General features: G+C 46.6%; 1 protein-coding gene across 2 annotated transcripts in view; it reads left to right on the plus strand.

Moving 5' to 3' along the window:
• The first annotated feature begins 280 nt into the window (after nucleotides 1-280).
• Nucleotides 281-13787, plus strand: part of LOC117211315 (homeobox protein prospero-like) — a 41148-nt gene continuing 27641 nt past the window's right edge. Inside the window, exons 1-3 of one of the 2 annotated variants that reach the window (XM_033455049.1) lie at nucleotides 281-3062; nucleotides 4019-4504; nucleotides 7948-8102. In XM_033455049.1, the coding sequence (XP_033310940.1) occupies nucleotides 519-3062; nucleotides 4019-4504; nucleotides 7948-8102 (3185 nt within the window). In that variant the 5' untranslated portion in view covers nucleotides 281-518. The remainder of the gene's footprint in view (nucleotides 3063-4018; nucleotides 4505-7947; nucleotides 8103-13787) is intronic. The other variant, XM_033455058.1, reaches the window with a different exon arrangement.

The following is a 13787-nucleotide window of genomic DNA, read 5'->3' on the forward strand; positions in this document are numbered from 1 at the left end:
GCGAGAGAAGGAGAAAAAGGTGAAGAGGAGGAAGCAAGAGTTCGTCAGGAAGGAGAAGGGTGCCGACGTCGTCGTCGTCGGCGGCGGCGGCGGAGGAGGAGGAGGAGGAGGAAGAGGAGGAAGAGGAGGAAGAGGAGGAAGAGGAGGAGGAGGAGGAGGAGGCGGCGGCGGCGGCAGAGAAGGAGGAGGAGAAAGAAGAAGAGGAGGCGGCGGCGGCGGAAGCGCGACGGAGGAGAAGGAGGTGGAGGAGGAAAAGGAAGAGAAGGAGAAGGAGACGGCAAAGACGAAGAAATTCGAGAGGGGAGAGTGCCGGCGATCAGAGTGGGGAGGACAAGGTAGTAGAAGGAACAAGGAGAAAAGACGGCTGTGGTAGGGGAAACGGCGAGAATAGAGTAGAGAAACGGAGGCAGCGCGCTGAGCCACGAGGGGCTATTCGAGCGAGAAGGGGAGGGGTGACAAGGAACCCTGGCGGGGAGGGGACGCGGAGGCCTTCGGGGGGCCGACCAACCAGACGGCCGATGATGTCATCGGGGGAGGAGACCGAGTATTTCGCCCCCTACGGAGCAACTACGGAAAGCAAGCAACAGCGACTCCAGAAGAAGCAGAAGCGCACCAGACAGCGCGTGGACGCCGGCGAGCCGCGCAACAACTACTCGAGTATACCGCACTTCACCTCCCGGCCATCCTTCCACAGCGGTGGTCTGTACGGTTCTATCTTCGGCGGCAGCGGACCAACGCACCAGCAACAACAACAGCCACAGTCGCAGCAACATCATCAGTCGCAAGCGCAACAACAACAACAACAACAACAACAGCTTCAGCAGCCTCAAGCTGGAGCGGCAAGCAGTCAAGGTCATTTAAGCACAGCTACCACGGGTCCTAGCACTCAGCAGCATTCCGCCCACGCGGCTTTTGGCTTTTTCGGGGCACCGGGTTACGGCCCCGCCAAGATGTTGAACGAGCTACTCGGACGACAGGTCAAACAGGCCAGTGACGCTGGTGGCTCACCGCCAGAGGGCGGCCACGGAATGACTGGTGCCGGCATGGACCCCGCTGCTAATTTGCAATCCGGTGCTGTAGTTAATTGCGACGATCCCGCCACCGCCGAGCTCACGCAGCACATGCTCCGCGATATACTCCAAGGGCGCAAAATCTCCGCGCTCGCGCTGCAAGAACAGCCAAACAACAACAACAGCATACACAGTAACAACAACAACACCACAGCGGATCTACTTAAATCTCAACAACAACATCATCAGAGCCCTCAACAGCATCAACAACAAAACAGTGATAGTGCACGTAGTGGAACAGTGCAGAGTGGTGGAGAGGAAAGTGGTGATGGAAATAACGTCGTGAATAACGCGAATCACAGTGATCGTGATACGGTGATGCCGGGCGATGCCGAGGATAGCGCCGAGGACGCAGCCGCAGCCGCACGTGCTATGGAAGAGGCGTTCGCCGAAGCTGGTATGGAGCCCGGAGCCAACCTCGATGGATCCGATTGCGAACAGAGTTTACCTCCCAGTCCCACGCAACCAAGGTCGGGGTCCGTTTCCGTCAAGGAGGAGATACAGGACTCGTTAAACATCAAACGCAGTCCCAGTCACTCTCCTTGTCCGATCGTGCCCAAAACGGAGACCAGCTCGCCAACCACGGAAACGAAGCGCGCTCGCGTCGAGAATATCGTCAGCACGATGCGTAGCAGTCCAGCGCTTCAAACTGCCACTGTGAACGGTTGCAAGAAACGTAAACTCTACCAACCCCAGCAACAAACGGTGCATCACGTCCTCCAGCACGGTGTTAACGATACCATGATGGACGACGAAGAAGAGAGCGAGGAGGAGGAGGATCCTTCGACGATCAGGCAAAAACGCGAGGAAAAGGATAACCTCCAGACGCAGCTGAAAAAGTTGCACGAACAATTAGCCGTGATGCAGCAAAAGTACAATGAGCTTACGAGTAGAATCGATTCGGACGCGAGCGAAAGCATCGGTGCTCCCTTAAGTCCTCAGCCACCGCTCAAACCACCGCAACCTCATCCACCGCCGTACAACGGACTCCCGGCCCTCCCAACCGAACACCCACACGCCGCGGCAGCCGCTATGTATCACATGGGACAGAAACTCTACCTCGAACAGCAACAAGCTGCTCTGGAGAGAATGAAGCAGCATCAGGAAGCTACTGTCAGGCAACAGCAGCAGCATCAACAACAGCAACAGCAGCATCAACGACAAAGTTCTCCACCACCGCCTCCGAGTCAAGCACAGCAACAGAGTCAAAGCAATACCGGCCCGTCCACGCCGCAAACACCACAAATGCAGCCAGCCAGTACGCCTCTTCAACATAAAGAATTCCAGGAAAGGATAAATGTTTTTAGAAGTACAGCGGCCGCAGCTAGCTCGTCGGGTCCTCACATAACCGACGAAGATCTACAAAGTTTGTCGGATACGTTGAAAGCAGAGATAACCTCGTACTTGACGAATTTAATCGACAAAGTGGTAACAAGGTTCATGCAACAGAGGAGGTATCTTGGAAATCAAAGCGAGGCGGCGCAAGTCGCTGCCGAGCAATTAAACAAGGACCTTTTGTTGGCCAGCCAAATACTCGAAAGAAAATCACCCAGGACGAAAGTAGTAGATAGAGGAGCACCGCAACCACCCGGTGGCCCAAACGGGCCACGGGGGCCCCACAATGGCGGGCCCCCACCTCCACAGTCTACGGGTTTCCCACAAATCGGGTCCATGGGTGGTGGTCCTCATGGCCCACATTCTGGCCCCACGGAAAACAATCTTAACCAAATGAATCAACTGCCCTCGCACGTGAGGTCGTGTGGCAGGATGTTTCAGACGCCAAAACCGCCAACGATGTACAGCATGGCCTCTATGCAGGCACAGCAGCAACAGCAACAACAGCAACACCAACAGCAACGCGAACATCAGCAGAGAGAACAGCAACAACGCGAGAAATATTGTAACTTGAGGGGCGACGAGAGAGAAAGCAGGGACTCGGAACAGAACGAGGCGCTCTCCCTCGTAATGACACCGAAAAAGAAACGTCATAAGGTAATTATCTACTTTCTATCTTCGATAAAAATACCGATATGTCATAGACGACCGTTCGTACAAGTAAATTCACTTGTTGCTTCCTTGATAAAAGCTCGAGTCTTTGATCTATAATCGATTATATCGATTGTTATTACAACTCAATATAATTCCAAAGAGTATTCTATAAAGTACGATGCATCAATGAAAATATTTTAAATCCATAATTTATGCAGTAAATTTCTATTTATCGATGATATTATTACGTACATATTTATATCTGTAGTATCAAGTAGAACAAGTAAAACAATTTCACTGACGAAAATTTCAAATTTTGTTATTTATTATGTTAACATTGTATGTTCGTCAATATCGATAAAGAAGATAAAAAACTGAATTACCACTGCTTTGGATTCCAAATGTACAATTTATATCGATTATTTCATTCGTCGATACTATCGTACACGCGATATTAAGTAGTAGAAGAATATAATTTCATCGACGAGTATTTCAAATTTACTATCTGTACCGTCAAGTTTGTTCGTCAATGAGAATGTATAAGTATTGTTAATATTAAACAGAAGAAAAGAAAAGAAATGAATTTCACCGATACATATTTCAAATTTATAATTTGCATTTATAAATTTGTAATAATTTTGTTCGTCGATATCATTGAATGCTTAATATAACGTAGAACAAGAGACTGAATTTCATCGAGGAATATGTCAAATCTATAGTTCACGACAGTAATTTTATTCATCGATGCATTGCATACTTGATATTAAGTAGTATAAGAAACTAAATTTCACTGACGAATACTTCCAAATTATGAATGGTAACGTTGACTTTGTATACTTGATGCAAAATAGCATCAAGCATAAAAAGAAAGCATAATTCCGTTCGTCAGTGAATATTTATTAGTTTTAAGTAGGATAAGAGACTGAATTGCACAATGGTAAAATCGAGGCATCAATTAGTATTTCCCTCCACAGGTGACGGACACGAGGCTGACGCCGAGGACGGTGTCGAGAATCCTGGCCCAGGAAGGTGGCGGTTCGCAAGGAGGCAGCGAAAGTCCACCGCCCCCGCCTCCACCGAGATCGTATCATCCGCCACCACCGATGCTGCCAGTGTCCCTGCCAACCAGCGTAGCGATACCAAACCCGAGTCTTCACGAAAGTCAAGTGTTCTCGCCGTATTCACCGTTCTTCAACCCTCATGCGGGTCACCCAGGCCAGGTACCACCTCCGGGGCCACATCACTTACCCGCGAGTCCTCCAGGTGGAGGTGTAGATGTCAGGGATTCGCCTCCACTGCCCCATCCGCCATCTATATTGCATCCTGCCTTATTGGCGGCTGCCCAGCATGGCAGTCCAGACTATGGACATCTCAGGATGGACAGCAACGACCGGCCCAACGACTGCAACTCCGACGACATCAGTTACGACGGGATTCAGCCTACAATATCCTTTTCTAATACAACGTCGTCGAGAAAGAAAAAGAAAGAACGAAAACCAGAAAAGCAAATAAAAAAAAAAACGTTCGTCTCGATGCCTTTGGTAGACGAGAGTTGGAGAACGTCCAGAACGACGTGCCTCAAACACGAGGGGTAGGCCATTTGTGTAATAGTTAGCGAACTGTCGAAGTTTCCGCTCGAAAACGGATATCTCTCTGTTTGTTGGAGCAACAACAACACGCGCGGAATCTCCGTCGACTTTGTACCTCTGGTAATATCGCGAAGGGACAGCGAGTCTGAACGTTCTCCAAAGAAAGTACGACGGAACTTTCGATATTAAATCGGCAAGTAGCGTACGGTCAGGACCGCGCTTTTAAAGAGCTGTATAAAGAGACGAGCGAAAAAACGAGCGTCAAAAAGTGGTAGGAAGGCGAAAGAGTTGATGACGATGCTTAGGAATGTGTTTTTTTCGTTTCTTTTCTCCGTGTACCTTTTTTCTTCTTTGCCTCTGTAGAAGGGAACACGGGCGCGTGAGAGAGAGAGAGAGAGAGAGAGGTTGGAAACTTTGGAAAACAACGCGGATTTCTACGAGAGAAAAAGGCAGACCCGCCAACAAGGAGAAGGAAATCGGCAGATAGAGAGTAGAAGGAAGAGTGGGTGGCCACGGGGAGGCTCAGACGAATGTTAGATTAGTTTGCCACGGAGTTAGGCTAATGTTGGCTGCACCTACGAGTAGAGTTTGTCCGGCAACAACGCGCGAGGTCGAAAGTTCTTTGCCTACTCGGCCCACCCTCGGCCTCGAGACTCACCCAACTTCGCAAGCCAATAATCTGTCCCGCAATTTCGGAATTTAACCGCGGAAACGAGAAAGAGAGAGCGAGAGAGAGAGAAAGAGAGAGAGAGAAGGCGGTCCGCCAACTTCTCCTCGCTAACGTCTCCTCAACTTATCGTAGATAAGCCACTTCTACTACTTCTCCGACCGTATGAGAGAATTCACCGTAGAAACTCCATTTCTACAGGGTCAACTTGCCTCCAACTATATTCCTTACGCTAGATCGTCCAATATCGAATTGTCAGTTAAACCATATGGTTTTCGCATATCTCGTCATTTTCCCGCCTTTTATCCAATCGAGTCGATCGTTCTTCGCAAATGTTCTTCGAATATCCTTTCGTTTTCTATTTGTCTTCTTTCTGCCGTTTCTCTGTTCCATCGATCATCGACGCTCGTAGTGTCACGCGCTCGACGAAGGATAAGAAAAGAACACTTGGACGCGTTCCCTTCGATGGAAAACCGGTCACGCAAAACAGCCAGAGATGTACGCATCTACAGAGCGGGGAGGCATCGGTGACCTCGTAGTACGCTTTGACTTCGTAAAAATAGCCGGCGAACGGACGAAGTTAAGACACATCGTTCTCTACGATCGTCTGAAAGCGTGATCAACAGGCGCGAAAAGTTCAGCAGCTAGATTATCACGCATGACCCAGCCGGGTAAGGTAGCTCCTCGCTGTAGCTCCATTGCTGCTCTCACACTTACCGAAAGCACTGGCAAATATATCGAAGGGACCTCGCGTTAACCAGGAAAAAAAGAAGTCGCGCGGGGGCGTGCGGTAAACGCGTCGGCAACGATGCAACGTCGCTAGAACTGCATCGGCGTGTGTTGGTCCGGGTCGTTCGATCGGCAGCGCGGCGTTCTTTGCCGCCTTTTTAGTCGGCCTTTGATGTAAAATCAATGGCGCATTTTTTTCACTCCCTCCTCTTGGGGTAGGTCGAGCGCATGACCGCGGCGCAACCTGCTGTTCACCACTCGCCTCTGGATTCACCCTTGTCTGTTGCTGTTCCTACCGGCCTTCGACGTATCCAAATATGCTTTTCACGCTGCTCGACTTTCTTGGGCGAGCTACGTTCACGGCCGAACGTGTTGGTGAACGTTGGTGAACGCTCATCGCCGGGGCTGGTGAGTGCGACGATAGGGTAGACAAACGTTTCGGTATACAGGCTTGGCAAAGAAATTGTCGATTATCGAATTTTCTTCTATAAAAAATTAACGTAACGTATATGTTCATGGTAGTGGGTGATGTGCGAAACTGGCAAGAATGCCTGAATTCGAGTAATTGTAAATAATTTTAAGACAGTTTCTTCCATTCGATACGATAGCGTAATGACGTTATATCGATAATTTCCTTTGTATTCATAGATCTTCTTTCCATCATATTCGTTTTTATATTTTCTCGATGTATCCCACTGGAACGATTCGTTAAAATCAAATCACAGGTTTCTGCGCCTATTGAAAAACGATTTCATGATCTCACGTGGTTCTTCCGTCGATCAAAAATCACCGGTAACTTAATCGTCATCCACCTCGACAACATGTACCTATAAACGCTATATCGCTGGCTTTCTTTCCCCGTCTTTCCTTTTCAGTGTTCGAGGTGTGCCGATTACATAGCATAATAAGCACGAGACACGTAGGTGCGGGCCGCGCGTTGAGAGGACCAGCTCGACTAATCCAGGGGTGGCTACACGCCGGAATAACCCTTATTACTGTCTGGCATCTCGTTATCGCTCATCGACGTTACCGCAAGCGCAAAATGCGACGCGCACCACGCGTGCACGTTTGATGCGTATGGCTACACTTGTCGACTCGTTCGCTCGTGAACGGAACGACTTCGCTTGTACACGCTGAGAGTTCGCACGCTGACGGTAACACCAATGACGATAGACGTCCGTGAAAATTGTAAACGTTCCGCGCTTTTCCCGTCTCCTCGCGGAATTAGATGACTTTCAGCGGATCGAGTATCCGAGAAAAACGTTGCACAAATTTCACCTGATAGTAAGAAACAAGTTCGTTATAGGGCTGTCTTCGCTGATAATGTCTTTGACGATGAATTTATTCGCATTAACTTTCAATTGCACTCGTCTCGGTTAAGGAACAAATAAGAGACGAATTTTCGGTTTGTTCGATAGGGGATGGATTTCTTCGAGAAGCGTGCCTTAAGGCATGGACGAACTGCGGCAGATCGAACACACGGATTAACCAAATAAGAATGCGATGAAACCACATGAAGAGATCCTATTACCGATAAGGAGTCGGTAAGGCTTCCGTTGAGGATACGGCCAATCGTGGGTCAACCTCGGTGAGAACGTTCGAGCCCTACTACCCTCGCGACATCCACAGCTTGTACGATTTCTAATCCAATTTGATACGAAGGAAACACGATTAAGTTTGAGATATTTGCGTACATAGGAACAGATTGCCGTACAGAACGTCCATTCTTCGGATCGACGACATTACTTACGCCTTTATCAAAATCCATGCCTCTTCCTTTCTCTTGATAGAGAGATAGGGCACGAATTGTGATAGAATCGACGAAATATGTTCGAAACATGTTAAAAATTCATTTCAATGGTCGTTTGACAAGCAAAAGAGTATTTCCTTAACCACGGTGAACTCGTCAATGCTGACACCGATACATCTGAGGAAGGCGAAGCTGATGTTCTTCTGGGTCAGGTACCCGTCCTCGTCCATCCTCAAGATGTACTTCCCCGACATCAGGTTCAATAAGAACAACACAGCGCAGCTGGTCAAGTGGTTCTCCAACTTCCGGTGAGTACAGCGACATTGTATCGAGAATTTACGGTTAACCACGGAAGTCGAAGGATTGTTCCAAAGTTCGAGTAACGGTTAAGATTCCGTAGCATATGACGCTGAGACATTGTATAACCACGATATCTTCTTCGTGCGTTTTAACACGTGCATGTTCAGATTTAGCAGTATAGAAATTTAACGAATTACGAACATCGATTAAGGATCTTACATACGTTACGTAAGAATGGACTCTTAATCGTAGTTGGATTAATTTGCACGTACATGAATCATATAAATTTGTTACGCGATAACATAGACGATTTGAACGTTTATTTAAAATATACCGAAGTCATAAAAAATAATACTATCGTATGTAAGAAGAAATGAACAAATTTTCTTTCGAGCCTCAAAGATAATGTACGGGAACGATCCTTCGATCAACGATTGCATGCTCGTTATTTACCAAAAGAGAGTGCCGATCATCGGTAGCGAATGAATTTGCATAACATTCCCCGACGACAAGAACGACTCTGCTGTAAGGGCCGATCGTCGATATGAGATATCGTCGTCTTGGAACTCGCAAATCCGGGAATCAACGAGGAACATCGTTCTCGATTGACATCGTGTTGCCACTCCCTAGCTAGAGTTTCCGTGTCGCAGTCGGGAAAAGAAACGCGATCGTGGAAGATGTTTGAGGTACGCGAGTCCTGTTCCGTGTATGCAAACGAGAACGAGCTTTTCAAGTGATCGACCACTCCCTGTGTAGAAGCGGTCAGAGCCCAAGAGACGAGAGTCACGATGGGTGTGTCCGAATCTTAATTACCCTCTCTTCGGTCGGGAATAAGTAACAGCGGCTACATTGCGGCCAGGTATGAAGAGCGTAGGAGTCAGCGCGGGTACCGGCGCGTACCGGCCACAGCAGGCATTAGGCTGATTATAATTAGGCTGAGTACAGTACAGATCCGAGATATAAGGCGGTCGAGAAACGCGTGCCCGTGTCCCTACATTATTGCCGCTTTCTTATCGCGAGAGACGCCCATCCTCTTGGAGACCATAAGTTTTCGCTCGACCTCCGACATTCAACGCGTTTGCGGCTCTATTCCTGAAGGGAGGGTTGCTTGCTCGTTTCGTGACTTATTCGAGGGTGAGGGATTTAGAATTACACTATCGTTCAGGAGTATTCGGACACTAGATTATTTTTTATGAGATTCAATAATTATGGGCGAAATGATCTATGATAAATTTTTGTCTTATAATCATCGCAAGTATTTTTATATCTTTAGTAAAATTATTATAAAATTCAGTTCTTTTAATAACAAAATTCGTATGCTGTAATCTTCAACTAATATAATATGACTCGTGTCTTAACTTTAAGTCGAACAAGTTTGTATTCTGTAATTTATACGATAAACGCTGCTAATTGCGTTTATCGCAAGATTCGATAATATCAATCCAGAAAATGACTCTAATCTGGTAGAACGTCTAAAGATTATGTTACGATTTTATTTATTACCAGCGATTACGAATTCAACTGTCACACGTGAAACAAAACGTGAATAAATTGTCTCTTACACGGCTGATCGTGAATCGTTGAATTCCATTGAAATCAGCAATGAAAATGTTCACGCAGGCTATACGCTTTAAAATACGTGGCAATCAATTTCATCATCGAAATTCAATGTCCATCATCGCGCATCGTTTCGTCGATCTCGTACGAAATATTCGAGGCACTCGAGCGAACGGGGGAGACCGGCCGCGAAATTTAATTAACGCAGGAAAAGGTCCATTAAAAAAGCTAGTCCCATGGAAATGAGGAAAGGGTACACTTAAAATTCCGTCGGGGAAAATGAGCGAAAAAAAAAGTTGTTCGAAATTTTATTCCGTAAAAACGACGTGTGCGGTCAAATGCCTGTTCGCCGAAACCACGAACGTAATTCCGGAGTCATCTGTGATCTATCGCGAGTCACTGATCAGAAAACGAAGCGACGAAATTCGGAATACCAAAAACATACGAAAAAAAAAGGAAAAAGCGAGTCGTCGTCGCGTTTGTCGACTGTGAAATAAAAAAAGTAAAGCGAAGGGCACGACGAATGGCGAATCGCAGTTGTACCGAGGAAGTTGTTCCTCGTGCCTATGCTCTTGTGTTCCGCACCCCTGCGATCTCATCCCCTCGTGGCCCTGTTTCGTTCACCCGAAACATTTTCATCGAAGGCAGCGAAAAAGAGAATCGGCTAGAGTGGTTGATAAGAGAGAACGGGCAGGAACGGAGTGTGTTTGCAAAAGTTTCAAACGTCCAGTAAAAATTGCATCGGAGGTCGGCTTCCGCCGTTAAGCACAAAGCTAATTACCGACTGAATATATTTCGGTACATTTCGTCGTGTCGGGGCCGGAGGGGTCTTTGGTCTCTCTTCTTCAACCTATGTACCTCCCCAACCTCGTTCTTTCCTTTTTCTTCTTCGCTGTCTCATGCAGCTACTATTCCCGATGACGAACCAGACGAGGAACGAGCGAAACACGACAAGGGTTCTTTCGGAATCTCTTTCAACGACGATCGACGAAACCGATAGCTATATTTCTCCGTTCACCCCTTGTTGTTTCTTTAGCTCGTCGAATTTCGTCCTACGCGATGTTCGCGAAAATCAAAGGGGATCTCGATCTTGAACCGCAAACTCCTTTCTTCTTTCTCTTTTTTCCTTCGTTCTCGACTTCAACGATAATCAACGACGCAACGAAACGATCGAAAGATCGAAACCGTCTTCTGAAACGGGTCGGAGGGGAACGCGAGCGAACGACGATGTGCAATTAACCCGAAGTCGGGTGATAAAATTAACGCGTTCGAGGCGGACCGTCCGCGACAGATAAACTATTGCGGTTGATGGAGAGAATTAATCGCGAGGGAAAAAAGATCCACCCTTCGGACGGTGCCGGTTATAATCTCAATGTTTCTAGCCTGGCCGTGTCCATAAATAATTACCGCGTCTACCCCGACGGCCACCCTAACGATCGTAAAAGGGAGAAATTGACAACTTTCCTCTTGATAATCCTTGCATATTAGTTTCGTACAAGTTTCCCGTAAAATGGCGATTAAAGGACGACACGAAGGTGCCAATCTCGCGGCTCATTAGGCACACTTTCACCCTACGAACCCTCTCCTTTGACGACTAATCACGTAAGGGTTTACCCCGGACACTTTTTCCTCCTGGCTCTACGGCAGTCGTTGTCGAGCGTGCTCGATCTGATAGCCTAATGCACGGCTTCCTATGCGGAAATGCTTCGCCACATTATTCTACGCTGCTACGTGTACTCCGACCACCCGTCACCCTTCGCCACCCTGCCGACGTTATACTTTTGTCACGAGAACCGAGTCGTGTTCCGTTGCCATCGTCCACGCTTTTTCAATCTTCCCGGTCAGCTTCGACCGATTTTCATCGGGGAAAAGAACGTTCGAATCAATTTAAGGGGTTGCTATGATCGATCGATCTACCCCTTGGTTCAATCGAATCGCTTACGACCCGAGTGAATTACAGGCAAGATTCAGATAAGAAGCTGTCAAGGTGATGAATTTTTGGCTTTATCGAACCAACAATAGGAGAACGTTCGAGGAATCGATCGATGCGATCGATAAGAAGTACGCATGGAAATTTTACGTACTTTGCAATCGTTCGGAAACCTTTCTTCAAATTTAATCGAATACATATAAATTTAGTCGGCAGATTTTCTTGAACTTTCTGCTTGATAGAATCGTTTTGATCCAGAGAATCGTAATTTGTTCATATTACAACGATAAAAAGAAGAAATAAACGTGTCATGTAACTACGACGTTCTTCAATACTCCAAAAGCATGCAACACCCTTTTTATTAAATAATTAAATACCGACACGCGATAATCTGTCTTTCATTAATCACCTCGAACATTATAATCAAAAAGCAATCACGCTTGAAACTCATAATCAAACACACATATATGCATTCGATCATATATTCTATTTGACGAAATATTTCAAATTTCCAACTTTAATTATTAAAATAATAATTAATAAACTGTTTCGCAACACGAACGCCACACGCACAAGGATATTTCCTTTAGACGTTCGCGCGGCGAGAAAATCGGTCCCGAAGCGACAAGACTTAAGGGGGAGAAAGAGGATCCGGTGTTGAGCGTCGTGGAAAGCGCGAGGCGAGGAGCGAAAGGAGATCAGGCGAGAAAGAGAGGGACGAGCTTTCACAAAGCGATTCTTCGCACCCTATTTTCTCACGCGCACGTCGAATCGAAAGCACGTCCGATATCTTACGGAGACTCGTTGACGTCGAGCGTACATCATCGGATCTGCTTATACCGACGACGATATTGACAGCCTTCGTTCGATGAAGCTTGCCGGGGGGGATGATTGGGGTCGTCGATGACAGTGTTGCGACGCCTGTGTGCGCCTCGAACGTGTGTCGCGTTCGTGTCCCGCTCTCTCTCTCTCTCTAGCTCTCTTTCTCTATATCTGGCTGCATCTCTGCCTCCGTTCGTCTGTTTGTGCGCGAAATAAGGGAGGAAAAAAGGAGGGTAGACAGAACGAGAGAAAGAAAGGGTGAGATGCGCGCGGACTCGGGTTAGTTCGTTATCAGATCTCACGGTAGGACACGCGACTCGGCCAGAGAGATCTTATCGTACGGATGGAAGGAATTTTATGTCGTATAATGGACAACGCTCGTACACGACACAGAGACGGGGCGTCGCGATGGATCTGCGTCGCGTGGAGCCGCACGACTTCTCGGTAGCGAATAAAAGGCCACCGCGATTCCTCCTCTTGTTTCTTTTATATCGGCAGACCTTTTTTTCCCTGAACTCACATTTTTTTGCCATGTTTTCACCGATCGCTTCGTTTGCTACGAACTAATTTAGAATTCGTAGGAGGCAAGGGTGAAAAATAGATCGCGTCGAGAAGATGTACCTCGGAAATTTGACGTCAAACCGCGATAATATTATACAAAGATGATTTTTTCTTTAGAGAATAAGAAATTAGAATTATCGAGGAACAGATTTCTTCGGAAACGTCCGTTAATTTGAATGAAAGCTAATATCAATGGTAGAGCACGATCTATATTACATTTATATCTTTTTTAAACAAATATGTCTTGATCAATAATTATCGATTGATACTTAAAGATCTGTTTGGTATCTGCTAAGAAAAATTTTCTATTTATTATATACGTATGCGTACGCATTGTATACATGTAATCACAGATAACAGTTTTCGTATACTTCACAATTTACAAATAAAACATACTTATTAAAATTCCTATTAGAACAGTCTGTTGTGAAAACTCGTGGCAAAATTAGTAATTCCATGCTCGTTAACTTCCTACAATACTCCAATCGTTACGATCAGACGCAGATAAATCCAGACGAAAGGACAACGTTCTGTCTATGAAAAAAAAAAGACGCGAAAACGTAACTGGATAAACATAAACGCGGGGGTTAACGATTAAGCTAGCAAAGTGTCTGGAACGCGAGTAAAGTAATAAGAAGAGGAAGTGTTCGTTGTAAACGAAGAATCGAAAGCTCTCGAGCAGTCGAATAATGAAGTCGACGATGAATTTACCCAGTCACGCTTTCGAGGGGTTGCTTATCGTCTCGAAATCCTCGATAATTCTTCAACGAGGGTGCCTGTTCGCGTCTCTCTTTCTAATTTCTCCTTCGCCTCGTCCTTATCA

This window comes from Bombus bifarius, unplaced genomic scaffold (assembly GCF_011952205.1).
Source record: "Bombus bifarius isolate JDL3187 unplaced genomic scaffold, Bbif_JDL3187 scf7180000007970, whole genome shotgun sequence".
NCBI classification, from domain to species: Eukaryota; Metazoa; Arthropoda; class Insecta; order Hymenoptera; family Apidae; genus Bombus; species Bombus bifarius.